Consider the following 14,993-nt stretch of genomic DNA (forward strand, 5'->3'; position numbering starts at 1 on the left):
TCTTTCGTGTCCTCAGGTCCTCGTTCATGTCCCCACACAGAGGTTAGACCACGCAAGTCCCCACATGAGGAGACAGTCGGGCTCCCGGACATGTGCTGTCAGCTCAGTTCGTAGGCCCCCCAAGAAAGCAGCGTCCTCCGGAGGAGGGAATCTGCGCTTTTTCATGTCCCCCCGGGCAATGCCAGGGTGCTTTACAGCAAAAGCCCCTGGAGTAAGGCCGAGGGAGCGGGGCACGAGCCGGGAGCGCCCACCCCCTCCCAGGGCCAGCTGCTGGGCCGCCTCACTGAGCACGTCTCCTGTGCAATCGATGCCGCCCTGCGACAGACCCCGACGGGCGAACAACCCCCCACCTTCAACAAGGTCTGCAGCCCTTTGCCACTCCACTCCCCGGAGCAGCGGCTTCCGTCCGCACCGCTCGGTGTGCAGGCGGCGTGGGCGCCTGTGGGCCGCCGTGCCGCAGAGCGTGACGCGGGCGCTGCGGCGCACAGGCCAGCCGCTCGCCTTCGGCTCCGGGAACGCCCTGCCCTGCTGCCACCGTGCTCGCAGCTCCGGGGGCCGCCCAGGCCCCGGCCCAGGGACAGCTCCTTCTCCCCGCTCTGCCCTGGGCACAGCCCTCGCCCCGACGGGCGCGTAGCACATCTCAGGAAACGACGGCGCCCACCGGCCTGTGCGGGCTGCGGCGGGGCTCAGGGGGGCGAGGCCCTCCGGCAGGCCGCACGAGCCTGCGCCCTGTGGCAGCTGGTCAGAGGCCTGGAGCCTCGCCACTCGGACAGGAGGAAAAGAGCCCAGGGCTCCCACCGGCACGGCGCCAACCGGGGAGGCGGCGGCTGGGCTGCCCGTGTCTCCACGGACGCCTCCTGGAGCACGCCAGCCCTGTTCTGCCGTGACTGCGTGCTCGCAGTTCTGACTCTGCGACACTGGGTCAACTGTGCACGTCTTGAGTGAAATGACTTATGAGAAAGAAGTATCGGCCCCGGCTGGTGCGGCTCAGCGGGCGGAGCGCCGGCCTGCGAACCCAAGGGTCGCTGGTTTGAACCCCAGTCAGGGCACAGGCCTGGGTTGCAGGCTGGACTGCAGGCCCGGTAGGGGGCGCAAGAGAGGCAACCACACGTGGATGTTTCCCTCTCTCCCCTGTCCCTCTCTGTAAAGATAAATAAATAAAATCTTAAAAAAAAAAAAAAAATATTGAAGGACAGAGCTAAAGACTCACTTGAATTCAAAGACACAGGGACGTCCGTTCGTCCCTCTCTTCAAAGGGGTCGTGATCGCGCTGGATGTACCCAGCGCTGAGGCCAGGCTAGACTCCGATGAGGAGGCAGACGCCCCGCTTACCTGCCGCTGTTCGCTGTTGGCGTTTTCGTCAATCCGTATGTAGGTGAGGTAATGGAAGTTCAAGAACATCTCCAAAATGTCTAACATGAGAACCATCTGGGACAGAATCAGCACCCGACGGCCTTCGGACTTCAGCTTCTGCAGCAGGATGGCTAAGGCTTCCAGCTTCCCTGCGAGGGGACAGCACCGAGTGTCTCCCCGCCCGAAGCCAGGAGCGCGGCGTGGGGACGTGCGCGGAGGCCGCCTCGCATACCTGAGTCGAGCTGGACCAGCCTCAGCTCGGGGAACCGCAGTGAGCGCGGGGCCGTCACCCGCTGCAGCTGCTGGGCGTAGGGCGCCGTCTGCTCCCGCAGGCGGTGCCTCAGGAGCCGCATCCTGTGGCTGTAGAGGGAGGGCGGCCGCAGCACCCGCAAGCACGGGGGTGCGGCCACCACGGGCGGGATCACGCACAGCACCCTGGGAAGCAGAGAGCAGGCTCGTCGCTTGGGCACCTCGGCACCTGCCCCAGGGAGCACCTCAGACGGGCGGAGTCGCCCCACGGGCTGAGCCCAGCGGCCCAGACTCTCTGTCACGGCCACCGTGGCAGCAGCTGCAACAGCCCTGGGCTACGAGGGCGCCCCTGGCAGACCCGCCAGCGTCGGCACAGACGCTCGGCTCCCCGCGAGAGGCGTGTCTCCCGGGGCAGTTGGGGCGAGGGTGCTCCGCCCCCCGCCAGCCTGGGCGCCACCAGGAGGGGAGGCCGACTGGGAGGAGGGCCTGCGCCATGCCTGACACCCACCTCCTGGCCCCCCAGCGCCATCGGCACCAGGAACGCCCCTGCCCTGGCCCTCAGCCCAGGCCGAGTTCCCGGGACTCACTACCAACGGCACACGAGCCGAAGGCCGCCCACCAGCCCAGTACTGGCGGCGAAACCCAAGAACGGGGGACAGACGGGCTCCTGGCTGCCCTGCTCCAGCTCCTCCCAGCGTGGCTGAGACACTCAGCACAGTCCCAGTCAAAGGCCCAGCCAGTCCCTCTGTGGGCGCTGACGAGCTGATCCCAACGTTTTCCCAGAGGCAGAAGACGTGGGGCAGCCACGCACGCTGGAGAACAGAGCCTGAGGACAGCAGCGCCGACGACGCGGCACTGGCCCGGAAGTCGCAGCGCCGGGGCCGGGCGGCCGGCGGGAGACAGGGCGGGCAGGCCCGCGGGGCGGAGCCGAGCGCTCAGACGCAGACCCGCCAAACGGCAGCCCCGTGACCTTCGAGAGAGCGGCAGACATGACGCTGTTTCAACACGCAGGGCTGGACTGTGCAGCACGTGCAAGCCAGGAACCCAGACGCACGCCTCGCGCTGCCACCGACAGGAGCTCCAGTGGCTACAGACCTAAACGCAAACTGCACAGCGACAAAGCTACGCGACGATGACGTTCAGGAAAGCCTGGGCGACCCCGGGCTTGGCAGTGACTTTCTAGACGTAACACCAAAGACACCATCCACGAGAGAACTGATAAACAGGACTCTGCTAAAATCAAACACTTCTGTTCTGCAAAGGTTGCCGTCAAGAGGATAAAAAGCTAAGCCACAGACCGAGGCAAAATATTTGCAAAGACACACCTGATAAAGGGCTGCTGGCCAAAACGCATGAAGAACTCAAAAGAGTCAACAGTAAGAAAACAACCTGATTAAAAAACGGACCGAAGACCCTAACAGACCACTCACTAAAGGAGATACACAGACGCAAGCGAGCGAAGGAAGAGACGGTCCGCATCGTGCCGTGGGAGGTGCAAACCGAAGCACCGAGACGCCAGCGCCCGCTGCAACGGCCGAGCACCAGCACTGACCGCCCTGAGCGGGGCCGGCGGGAGCAGCCGCGGCAGCAGCGCAGGGCGGTGGTTCGCTCACCTCTCACAAACCTGAACTCACTCCACGGTCCAGCAATCACACTCCTTGGCTTTTTACCCAAAGGAGCCAAAAACTCGCATCCACACACAAACCTGGCACGCGTGTGCGCAGAGGCTTTGTTCACAACTGCCAGACGTGGGCGCGACCGCGGTGCCCTGCAGCAAGGGACGGGGCGATGGGCCGCAGCCCGCCCTGCCCGGGAGCGCCAGTCAGCTGACAAGAAGGGGTCGCCAGGGGTCGGGTGGGAGGAGCAAACAGGTGAACACAGGGCTCACCTGTCGACAACATCCTGGAGGGACTCTTGACGCTGAGTCAGTGTCAAAATCAGGCCCTTCTGGCTTCTCGAGGGTGACATGGAGCCGCTCGCTGGCCAGGCCCCCCTCCCGCGTCTGCTGCCCAAGGCCCCGGGCCCCGGGCCCCGCTCCCCGCAGGCCCGGGAGCAGATCCGCAGCAGGTCCGTGCCGTAGACGGGGGCCCGGGAGCAGCGCCGCTCGTTGACGGAGTGGATCTGGTCCAGCCGCTCTTTCAAGAACCGGGTCTTCTCCTCCTGTCAAACAACGATGAAAGTGGTCAATGGGAAACGGCGGGCCAGCGGGGGCCCTGCGGGGTCCCGGGGGAGCCCTGCCGCACTGAGCGCACCCCACCAGGCGGGGCCTGCTCCACGAGAAACATGGGCAGAAAGGCAGCGAGAGAGCAGGCAGTTTCTTGAGGCAGTGAGCATTTCCAAAGCGTGGAAGGCGGGAGAAGAGTATAAAAACGTAAGAAAAGCCCAGCTGCATTTCATTAGAAAAGCATTTTTAAGGGACCAAAGAACACGTGTGAATGACCCATGTCATGGACAACAGCTAGGAACTGACTGTGGGGGGGGGGGGCAGGGTTGAATGGGCAGAAGAGGGCAAAATGGGGACAACTGCAATAGAATAACAATAAAAACATCACAAAAAAGGGGCAGTGTTCTTAAAATGGAAACGACGTAAGGCAGACAGCGTCCGCGGAGGTGCACAGGGGGCGTGCACGCCGCGGGAGCGCCCTGCACGCGGCCTCGTACCTGGGTTGGCCCTCCGAGGGGGGAGGAGGGTTTGGAGGCCATTCCGGGTTCTCCTGCGGTCAGGGGGTTGACTGCCACTCGACCAGGCACGCCAACTACAAGGCAACGGCCACAGTCGGCAACAAAGGCCCGGCCCCCCAGCCGCTGCACAGGACGCCCCCCCCCTGCCCCGCCCGGCGTGTGCTCAGGATCAGCGCCGCCTCTCGCTGGCGAGGTCCGGGACGTGCATGCTCGCAGCCGGACCGGTCGGAGCGCCAGCCTGTCCCTCCCCTTCAGTGCGCCTGCATGCACCGGACTCATGGCCACCCTCGCGGTGACCACACTGCGCAGAGACCGCTGGGGCCCGTCGGCCCTCGGGCCAGGAGTCAGCGCTGCCCTCCAGAGCAGCCAGGGCCAGCTGCGTGCCTCAGGGGGCAGTTCACAGAGGCCTCGGGGGCCAGAAGGCCCTGGGGAGGGGAGTGGGGGGGGGCCATATGTGAGGACAGGGGTCCCGCCCAAGCCCCCATGCCTCCGCCCACCCAGGAGCTATCATGAAGGGTTCTGTGGGAGACTGGCCAGCTCCTCAGCCAAGGAACAGCCAAAAAGAAACCGCTGCGGAACAGGAGCCTGGACAGAACAGTTGGCTTCTGACCGCACGCGGCTCTCTTGCCCCGTCTGCTCTGTTTCCTGTCCTTGGACCCGGCACGGGGAAGGCCCGCGCTGCAGAGACTCCAGGACAGGCCGCCCCGGTGTCCTGACGCACTCAGGCCGGACGCAGCCGGTCCTCCGGGCTGTTTCTTTGGAGTTGGCAAGCAGCGATACGTATTTGCCTTTTGCCTTTCTTAGAATGTCCCACAGCTGGACTCACACTCGGCTTTTCGCACAACAGGAGGGCTGCGCTGACGAGGCTGCAGGGAGCCAGGGAGCTGGCCATGGACAGGGTGGGGCAGCCCAGGCCGGGCGAGACAGAGGAGGGCTACACCCTGCCTCGATGCCGGTCCCAGGGGCGGTTCTGGGACCGAAGCAAAAACCTGAGGTAGGCAGGGGCTGGTGATAGCCAGCCAGTAACTCTGAGAGCGAAAGCGAGAGGAACAAACCAAGGGGACGTGGCCACAGTGGGGCCTTCAGGCTCTGAGGCCCCGCACGTCAGAAACCCCAGTGCCGCCCAGTTACCTTCGAGGCAAAGAATCGGGAGGAAGCGCTGCGGATGGTCCCCTCCCCGCTCGGGGTGCTTTACCTGGCGGGGCCGCGGGGGCGGGGCCGGGGCCCCCGGCCGGGGGCTTGCTTCCCAGGGCGCTCAGGGCGCCCGCCTGGGCCACGGTCTGCATCACCACAGGGCCCGGAGGACGCAGGTAGGACTGCCCGGGGGCGGACACGATCTGGAGGACGCTGCCTGCAAGCACACGCGCTGGGGTGGGGGCGGTCTCGCGGCTGTCCTCGCCGGAGCGCACCCCCCAGGTGCAGACAGCCGAGGCCGCCCCCGGAAACCCCACGCCAGACCCACCCCCACGGGCAAGGCTCAGTCACTTGGGGGAAAGGAAAACACCATATTCACAAGAAACGCAACTCTGAGGAACGACGTCATTTTTCTTAACCACCAAAGCAAGCTTGTCTATTCCCAGAAACCCACGCTATCTGTGAGCGCCACGGGCACCCGCGCAGGGTCCATCGCATCTGCCTGAGACCCGCGTCACCGGTGCAGGTCCTGGCTCCTGCCTGCACCACACCTGCCCGCTGGGTGAAGAAACATCCCAAAATGTGTTTTTAGTTCAAATGCCGCGGCTCTGCCTGAGGAGCTGGCCCTTTCGGCCTGCGGCGTCGGGGAGTCTCCCTGCCTCTCTGGCTCTGCGGGAGGCGCCCACGTGCCACGGAAGCTGGGGTGCACCCGACAGGGCGGCCGCAGCCCTGCTCCTTGCACCAGAGAACTGGGGGAACGCGGCACTAAACCCCACCGCACAGGCTCTCTGCTGACGGTGACCCGGCAGCGCCCTCCTGCTCTGACAGCTTGTCCCACGGGAGCTGCTGGGGAAGGGGCTGGGGGGTGCGGCTCACACCACCCCTGAATCCAAACCTACAGCCGAAACAGACACAAATGCCTGGACTGTGGCCATGCGGCCTGTTGGGACTAATGAGTGTGCCACTCACACTGCACCCCTGTCCTTCAAAACGCGGCCACTGCATGGACACACCCTTCGCTCTGGCCACGGCCCGGAGGCTCCGGTCGGGAGCTGCCTGACTGCGTCAGACCACAGCTTTCCCCCCAGGAACCGCCCGTCTGTTGGCGTCTTTAGGGCCAGTCACCTCACAGTAAACTAGAAAGCAGCAAACGTCTCTTTTTGATTTTTAGAACAGGGAAATTCTAACAAAGGGGAGGGTTTTAAACATGACTGCCACCTTCGAACACGTGTCGGGGGCAGCCAGGTGACACTCCGCTGGTCCTCCCTGCACCCTCCGAGGTCGCACCCTCCGAGGTCCGGCTCACTGTGACATCCACAGGGAGGCCCCTGAGCTGAAAGTCACCGTGACCAAGGGCAGCGGCAGCTGCCTGCCGTCTCCGGCCGCAAGGGGCCCGCGGCGTGGTCCTCGCTGGGCCGCGGGGCGAGCCAGCAGCCTCTCACCTTGCAGCTGCAGGGGCTGGCCGGCCGTGAGCTGCCGCAGCTGGCTGTGCGACAGGGTGAACTTGCTCCCCTGGAACTGCAGCGTCACGGGGGTCTCCGGCTGGGCGACTCGGCTCGGCGGTCCTGCAAGCGAAGCCAGCTGTGCTATTTTGACCACCTCCCCGCCTGCGGGAACACAGAGGACACAGGTGAAGCCGCGGTGGAATGCGTGCGCCGGCGACGCTGACAGCTGTCTACCACACGCAGGGACCGTGGTAGCTGAGCGGGCAGAAGAATGTGGGTTACGCGGTGCGGGCACCGTCAGAAAGCAACTCTCTTAACAGAAAAGAGAAAGTCAACGTCAGGGCCTAACGATTAGCTTCTGCAGTTACAACTGACAGAGGTTTTAGACTTCAAGATGGTAGGACCAGTAACCAAGCTACTAAGGGACACTTTACTTTCCTCTCCAGCCAGTGAAGAAGTGGCAGACATCAGGAACAGCGGAAATCTATCTGACAGGCCCTGAGAACCTTGTGCCAACCTCTGCTCCAGAGAACCTCCCGAAAGTGTCAGCCCACACCCGGCTGGCTCACAGCCTCCTCAACGTTCAAGTCTCGAACACTGCACATGAGCGTGGCTTTCCGACGAGCAGATCCACGCTGTTTGAACCAGATCGTGGGACCCGGCCTGCAGTGTGCGCCACCAGGAAAATGCCAGCTTCACGTCGCTTAGGATCTTTGAGAACCTAACTCAGGTGGAGTCACATGCACCTCACTCAAAAAGGCTGTATGTACAGAGGATTAAAGGTTATTTTACCCAATGGCTGATATTTGAGTCTAAACATCCCTCCCAAGGAAATCCATGCAAGAGTTATTAGTGCTGAGATAAAAAAGACAGTAAGCAAAAGACGAGGAAAACACCCAGGTGTCTTGTGCACAGAAACCACGCCCAAGGGCGGCAGAAGGAAAGGAGGCGTGAGGTTTGCACGTGGAGACCCCCACCCCCCAAGCCCCGGCGGCCGCGCAGAGGCGAGGCCAGCAGACTGAGGGCGCCGGCGGGCGGTGCTGCGGGCACGGCTTGTGGGGCGCTGCGCGCGGGCCCGCCCCACGCCAGGAAGCGCGTCCCGCAGACAGTGACCGAGCGACGACCACTCACAGGCGATGGACCAGCGCCCCCCCTCCCCGCCCAGCGTGAGCACGGTGGCCCCAGGCCCTGTGCTCTCTGAGCCTCCCCGGAGGCCTCCACACAGCCTGCCGCACCGCAAGCATGGGCACGCGAGGCGGCCCCGCACCAGAGACACGGTGCAGCCCATGGCAGCAGCTGGGCACTTCCCGCAGCAGAACCAACAGGGTCCACGTGAGATTTGGAAATATGCTATCATGCTGGTCACAATGAGAAGTTCTATTAAAATAATTCATAATATTCTGATGTTCCAGTCACTGAATTATTACAAAATGTCTCCACTGAGCAGTAATTCATCCCAGGCTCAAATTTGGTAACAAGAGACAAAAAGGAAGTCAGTTTTTAGAAACTGATGCTCATTCCCCCGGAAGCGACCCACCTCCACCGCGCCTCCCCGCCCCCTGCTGGCCGCGGCGCTGCTGCCGGCCGGAAGCCTGGCCGACAGGGAGGCACAGCCCGGAGCACACAGCGCAGAGCCCGAGCGCAAGGAGAGCAGAGCTGCCGCGCAGGCCCGGAGGGAGGAGAGAGAGGGCGGGCCCTGGCGCTGGCGCTGGCGGCCGCGGGCCGGAGAGGACAGCATGGCAAAGACAGCGCCCAGCGTGGGGGACAGGAGTGGACAGCGAGGCTCTTGACACCACTGCTCGGAACACGGCTCCCTGGGGGAGGGGCAGAACCACCGGAGAGGCGAGGCCACTTACTGGGCAGGCGCGCCTGGGCCTGCGAGGTGAGCAGCAGCCCCTGCGGCAGCGCGCTCTGCCCCGCCGGGTGCGAGGGGGCCTGGGGCTGGGGCTGGGGCGGGCCCGGGGCGGAGGCCTGGGCAGTGGTCTGAGCCCGCAGCTTCGCAGGATGGGCTGGGCTAGGAGCTGTGCTGCAGGTCGAGGCGGCCTGGGGTCTCGGCGCACCGGTGGGAGCCTGAGAGGTCTGCAACGGGGCTGCGGCCGCTGCAATTGACAAGGGCGGTTTGTGCAGAGCTGTTAGAGGTTCTGATCAGCGCAGTCTTTTAAACCCGACTTTCAAAGAAAGAAAACAAACATTTCACAGAGTCTCTCAAATGAGAAGTTCTAACAAAGGGAGCGGAGGCCAGCGTGGTCTCCAGACCGAGACGAGCCCAGCTTTCTATCAGCTGTCAACTTTCTCACTCGGAGCGGATCAGCAGACCGTGCGGCACACTTCTGCTGTCAACGGGCGTGAGGACGTCGGCCGTGTGAGCCCCGGGGTCCATCGGAGACTGCCCCGACCGCCGCGAGGGCGCACACAAGGCTGCACCCCGGCCGCACCAGGAGCTCCGGCCCGAAGTGGACCTGGACGCTCACACGCTGCCGGGTGCACGGCCCCGAGGACGCGCGGATGGGGCTTGCGGCGCTCCTTCCATCTCTCGTGGCCGCCTCGCCCGGGCCTCCTCTTCCACAATTGCGTGGTGACAGCAAAGCAGGGGCACGAGACAGGACAGCAGCCTCCTCGGAAGCTTCGGAGCCGAGTTCCGTACGTGAGCGTGCCTCCCCCAGAAGCACCCTCGCTGCCACGCCAACCATGACTCCCCTCTGAGCGCAGTGTATTGTGTCGAAATCCGGTTTAAAGAAACTTTAAAGAGCCTCAAAATCGCCTGAGGGCTGCACACGTCCCTCCAGCAGAGCTGGAGCGGAGGCCCGCGGCACAAGGGCGAGGGCGCACCCTCCAAGATGTGAGCAAAGCACCACGCGGGACGTACCTTTGGAATCCGGGTTTGCAGAGAACGTGGCGATAGGTGGCCGTCCTCGAACGTGGCCCTGCGGGGTGGCAGTGGCCGCAGCGGAGGTGGCTGTCCTGGGTGGGTGAGCGCTGGGGAAGGCCACCGTGCGGCCCTCGGGCTTCTGGCCGTACTGCACAGGCTGAAACAACCTAAGCGCCGCGCGGGCGAGAAGACACAGCATCACTGGGGCGCGGGCCTGGGTGCCAGACTGAGCAGCAGAGGCCCCCCCCAACCCCAGCCCCGGCCCCGAGCGGGTTACGGCGGGGCAGGTCTCCAGGGAGCTGTCGGCAACACACAGTCCCCAGGGGGGGGGGGGGGCCTCCCGCCTGCGTGGTGCGGGGCGTGACTCTGCTGCAGCCGAGCTCCCAGCAGCGTGGGCTGGGTGGACTCCTGACACCGAGTCCACGCGTCAGTGGGGTGCAAGGTCAACTGCAGCACCGGTGAAAAAGCAGCCCAGGCGTCAGACAGAGAAGGCAGACCCAGAAAGGCGCCTCTCCCACGGCAGAGGGCAAGCCCGCAGGCGGGAGCCCACCTCCACGGGGGCTGCGCCGGGGGGAGCCGCAGGCTGGGGGCGAGGGCGGGGGGGCGGGGCCCTCACTGCGGGAGGGGCCGCCAGGAGGACTGCAGTCTGTGGAATAGCCCTTTGTATCCAAAACACTTACTGTTCCTTTCCTCCCTCTTTTTTGCCCCAAGCCTAGGATTTTGCCTATCGCCAGCTCACTGGATTAGCCTCTCCCTAGTGCTCCACGGCAGCCTCAGGGCCTTTCACAACGGCGACCCTTCCGCTCAGTCAGGGTGGGGCCCCCTGCCGCCACAGGCCCAGCACTGCCCCACGGCGACCCCCTGCCCTCGCCACGTGGCTGCCTGGCTCCGGTGACGGCCCGCCTGCGGGTCCCCAGCACCCTCCCCTCCCCCGATGCTCCTGAAAGACGGTAAGGGCCGCTCCTCCTCAGGCGGGCGCGTGCAGAGGGCGCATGCAGAGGGCCCGCACTGCCGTGCCCACAGGCACAGACCGCGAAGCGGCGATGAGGCCTCGCGCAGCCCGGCGCCCGGCGCCCCACAGAGCCCCCGCCTGGGTGGCTCTTCCCACCTCCTCCAGGGGCCCCGCTCGGACCGGCCAGGGCCCGGCCGCAGCCAGTCGGGGAGCCCCGACGCCGCCCGCAGCACCCACCTGCTGGGCTTCAGCCTGGCGGCGGGCGGCCTGCCCGGCGGGGGCGGCGCCGTGGAGAGCTCCTCGATGAGCTTCCGGGTTAGCCTTTTCTTGCAGAGCCACTCGGCCTCGTGGCGAGTCATTCTATTTTCTAAGCCAACGAGGTCAAATATAGAAAGATCGGTTTCCTAAGTAGAAAAAGAAAAATGAGCTACATGAAGCAACAGGAGAGCCCTCGACTAAGAGCCCAAGGCAGTCCGCAGGCAGCAAGGCCGGCCGTCTGCCCCCAGAAGGGCTGCTGCAGCTCTCGCCTGCGCCACGCTCTGGGGCTCAGCATGCCTCGGCCTTCCCAGCTCGGAGATGCGGACGACGGCACTTGGTCCCCCTGAGCAGTTGTGGAAATGGAGGCGGCAGTCCCCAGAGACCGAGGGGACCCGGCAGAGGGGAGAGGGAGGTCTGGATGGCACGGGGGTGCCAGGCCTCGTCGGGAGGAAGGGGCTAGGGGGAGACCCAAGAGCTGGCGTGGACGTGGGGCACGTCACTCGCCCAACAGCAGAGCCCTGGGGACGCTCATTCCTCGGTGAGCATTCACTGCTTGTGTCCCCAGCTGGGGACCCCCCGAGACACCCCACGTGGGCTTCCCTCAGCTTTCACAACAAAAGTGCAACCTCACACCCACAGGATGGTGAGTCAAGGAGGGTGGGTTGTGGTGGGGGGGGCGGGGGGGCAGGGATGAGGAGAAAGGGACCCCTGCCTCCTGCACACACGGGCGGGCGGGCGGGAGCACGCGCAGCCAGAACATGGCCCGTGCTTCCAGGCCTAGACACACGCCTGAGGACAACACTCCCACGTCCACAGGAAACGTGTGCATGGTGACGATGGCCAGGGCGTGGACGCAACCCGAACGTCCGACGGATGAGCAGACAAAGAAAATGTGGGGTGTGTGTGCGGGAGAGCCACTCAGCCTTCCAAGAAGGGAAACCCTACTACACGCGGCGAACCCTGAAGCTACCACGCTGAATGCCACGCCCACACGCCGCACGGCGGCACCTACGGGAAACGTGCCCCTTGCACGACGCAGGTGAATCCACTGAGAGGGGGGCACGGGCGTGGCGGTCGCCGTGCGCGCGTGTGCCCTGGAGCATCACGGTGCACGAGGGCGCGGGTGACGCTGCACGGCCCTGTGGGGGCCCCGGGGCCAGCCTGCCGCCCACGGCAGGGGCTGAGCCCGGGGCGCCGGCGCGGCGCGCGGCAGAGGGACCGCGCCTCCGTGGACGTGCCGAGGCCTGGGGGCTGACCGGCCCGCTGAGGCCCCTGTCCCTCTCTGCAGCGACCTTGGCGGCGGCGGCGGCGGCTGGCTGGCCCGCGGTCCCCGGCCCTCTGACCACCCCACGCTCCCAGGGTGCACCTCGAAGCCCCTGGGCCCGCCCCTCCCCAGAGCCGGCAGCGCGTGCTGGGCGAGGACAGCCCACCCCCGGGGAGGCGCCCGACGCGGGCGCTGGGGGGCAGGGACGCCCAGCACGCGGGCCGCCGGCCTCCCACAGAGCCGCCCCCGGCCCCTCCTTACCTTCCAGGCGTCCCGGTCGAGCGCCTTCAGGATGAGGGAGGCCACGCGCAGCCGCAGCGGCCCGGCCGAGAGCGAGGACTGCGGGCGCCGGGGCGCCACCAGCCCCGGGTGGTTGCAGATGCGCTGCAGCCGCAGCAGGATGCTCAGCACGTCCACGAAGCGCCCGCCCTTCAGCGCCTCCTGGGTCCTGCCTCGGGGCACACGGGCACTCAGCGCCGGCCCCGCCCGAGTCCCAACCCCCGCCCAGGGCGCGGGCCCTCGGCCTCCTCACGGTCCCTGTGAGACGGGACAGGAGGCCGGAGGGCCGGGGCGGGGCCGACGCGGCGCAGCCCCCAGGCGCCGTCCGGCAGGCAGACAGGCGTCTTCACGCGTCTCGGTCCCCCCCAGGGTGAGCGTGTGGGTTGGAGAGAGAGCAGCAGAGACACGTCGATCGGGTGCCCTCCGTACACGTCCTGCCCGCGGGCTGCACTTGCTCCCCGAGCATGTGCTCTGATGGGGAACCAAACCCTCCCCCTTCTGGTGTCCGGGACGACGCGCCAACCCGCTGAGCCGCCGGACCAAGGCAAAGGGGACGTTCTAAACGGAGCGATGACGCACGTCGGCGCGACTGCGGGGAGCGCGGCGAGGCGGTGGCCCTGCCGGACGCCGCAGGCCGAGGACCCCGGCCCGCGACGGGGGCAGCGCTGCGGGGCGGGCGTGAGTGCCTCCCACAGAGCGTCCCCTTGTCCGCTCTTGGGGTGGGACTCCGTGCCCGACCCGCAGACCTGGGGGAGGGGGAGGGGCCACCCTGCAGGGCAGGCCAGAGGGGCGGCAGGGGACGGAGGGCTGGCTGGTCGGCAGACTCGGGAGCAGGCGCAGCAGGATGGAGGGCAGGGGGCGGGGGTGGGGGAGGAAAGGCAGGTTCCTAACCGGGGGTGGGGGCCGGGTGGACAGGCAGGAGCCCAGGGAGCAGCAGCCCGTGGTGAGCGGGGCTCTGCGCCCCCAGCGCATGCAGCGCTCAGGGGGCAGCGCGGGGAGCGAGGGGGGTGCTTGGCGTCTGACGCCTGAGCACAGGCCGCGCAGCCCTGACGCGCCTGGCCCAGCCCAGGGCAGCGGGGGGGCAAGAGGGGAGGGCAGCGAGCATGCCGACGGTGCCGCCGGGCAGAGCGCCACCGCGGGCGCAGGGCACCCCTGTGCCCAAGGCCGGGCGCAGGGGACATGCTGCAGGAAGACGACCGAAAGCACAAACCACACTGGATGTGTGTCTCCCGAGAGGGGGGACTCGGCTGGGGAGGGGCTGGTGACAGAGACCAGGGGAAGGGGCGCCAACCTGGCCGGCTGGCAGGGCTCTCTGCAGAGGGGAGACGAGGTCGCCGGGAAGCGGGCCCCCGTGGAGGAAGCAGGGATGCGTGGGACACGCTCACCGCGCAGAGGGAGGGAGGATGCGGGTCAGGAACAGGATCAGGCCCTGGGACCACTGCGTCCTCGTGCAGGGACCGTGCCTGGCAGCGCCCCCCGAAGTCTGCTCTCCCGACAGGCTCGGGGAGGACGTGGGGCCCAGGCATAAACAGCAGGTCTCTTCCTGCCTCTGCATCACAGCAAAAGCCACAGAACCGCCGCGGACCTGCCGTCATCCGTGGGTCCCCAGCTCAGGGGCCACTCCCGCAGGCACGCGGGGAGCCCCACAGCCCATGGGCCGCCTTCTACTCCACCTTCCTCTGGGGCCCCGGGCCCACGGTCTGTGCCCCATGGGGGCTTGCATCTGCCACCTCAGGGCAACACACGAGGTCACCCCTGTCCTTGCAGAAGGACAAACCCGTGAGCCAGGTGAGCAGCCGGGGCCCGGCTGCAGGAGCGCAGGAGCCTGCTCCAGGCGGCCGCCAGGACCAAGCGTGTGCTGGGACCGCTGGGCGCCGCCCTGGCCCTTCCCAGCCACCCGCAGAGACAGGGTGGCTGGGGTCCCTGAGTACAGAGGTGTCCACCCAGCAGCTTCGACACCCGCGCTCCGTGCCTGCTCTTGGTTTCTTCATTCAAACTCAGGAAAACGGAGAGTGTGACCGAAAGAGCCCACAGGTCGTGGGAAAAGGTCAGGGAGCGGAGCAGGGGCCTGGACTCCGGCCTGCGCAGGGAGCAGGCGGCACGCCCCGTCCCGGTGGCACTGACTGCTGCCCGTGGCCCGCGTGGCACGCCCTCGCCCGGGCCTTCATACAGCCGCACTTTCAGCGACTTACAGTGCAAAGCAGCCGCAGACGGCAAGTGCCAGAAACAACCGGTCTACAGGCGGTCTGCCGGGCGCCCCCTGGTTGGCACGGGGAGCTCTGCCCTGGTTGGCACGGGGAGGTTGCCGGGGGCGGGGCGGCGGGCGTCGGTGTCCCTCTGCCTCGCGTCTCCCGCCCGCTGGGCGCTGGGGAGGGACCATCCAGGGGCTGGCCTGGCACCATGGCGCCTGCGTCCCAGCGGCCCTCCTGTTGCTTCGTACAGCCCCGAAGAGCGAGCTGCAAGAGCAGCCACGTGGCCAGGCCAAGGAGAAGCCCGAAGCGCTTCCTT

At 66.4% G+C, this 14,993-nt stretch overlaps 1 protein-coding gene and 1 non-coding gene across 2 annotated transcripts in view; both read right to left on the minus strand.

Annotated features, from left to right (window-relative positions):
* The window catches only part of EP400 (E1A binding protein p400), a 72,449-nt gene that overhangs the window by 22,324 nt on the left and 35,132 nt on the right, over positions 1–14,993 (minus strand). Inside the window, exons 20-29 of the mRNA XM_054594285.1 lie at positions 12,468–12,654; positions 10,922–11,088; positions 9,730–9,899; positions 8,720–8,962; positions 6,861–7,025; positions 5,480–5,635; positions 4,264–4,358; positions 3,491–3,762; positions 1,586–1,788; positions 1,333–1,502 (exon numbers count right to left, since the gene is read on the minus strand). Coding sequence (XP_054450260.1) covers positions 1,333–1,502; positions 1,586–1,788; positions 3,491–3,762; positions 4,264–4,358; positions 5,480–5,635; positions 6,861–7,025; positions 8,720–8,962; positions 9,730–9,899; positions 10,922–11,088; positions 12,468–12,654 — 1,828 coding nt within the window. The remainder of the gene's footprint in view (positions 1–1,332; positions 1,503–1,585; positions 1,789–3,490; positions 3,763–4,263; positions 4,359–5,479; positions 5,636–6,860; positions 7,026–8,719; positions 8,963–9,729; positions 9,900–10,921; positions 11,089–12,467; positions 12,655–14,993) is intronic.
* Positions 95–226, minus strand: LOC129087533 (small nucleolar RNA SNORA49). The gene has a single exon (XR_008530914.1). It is a non-coding gene; the product is annotated as a small nucleolar RNA SNORA49 (small nucleolar RNA).

This window comes from Pteronotus mesoamericanus, unplaced genomic scaffold (genome assembly GCF_021234165.1).
Source record: "Pteronotus mesoamericanus isolate MK-2021 breed Mesoamerican mustached bat unplaced genomic scaffold, CSHL_Meso_final scaffold_507, whole genome shotgun sequence".
Taxonomy (NCBI): domain Eukaryota; kingdom Metazoa; phylum Chordata; class Mammalia; order Chiroptera; family Mormoopidae; genus Pteronotus; species Pteronotus mesoamericanus.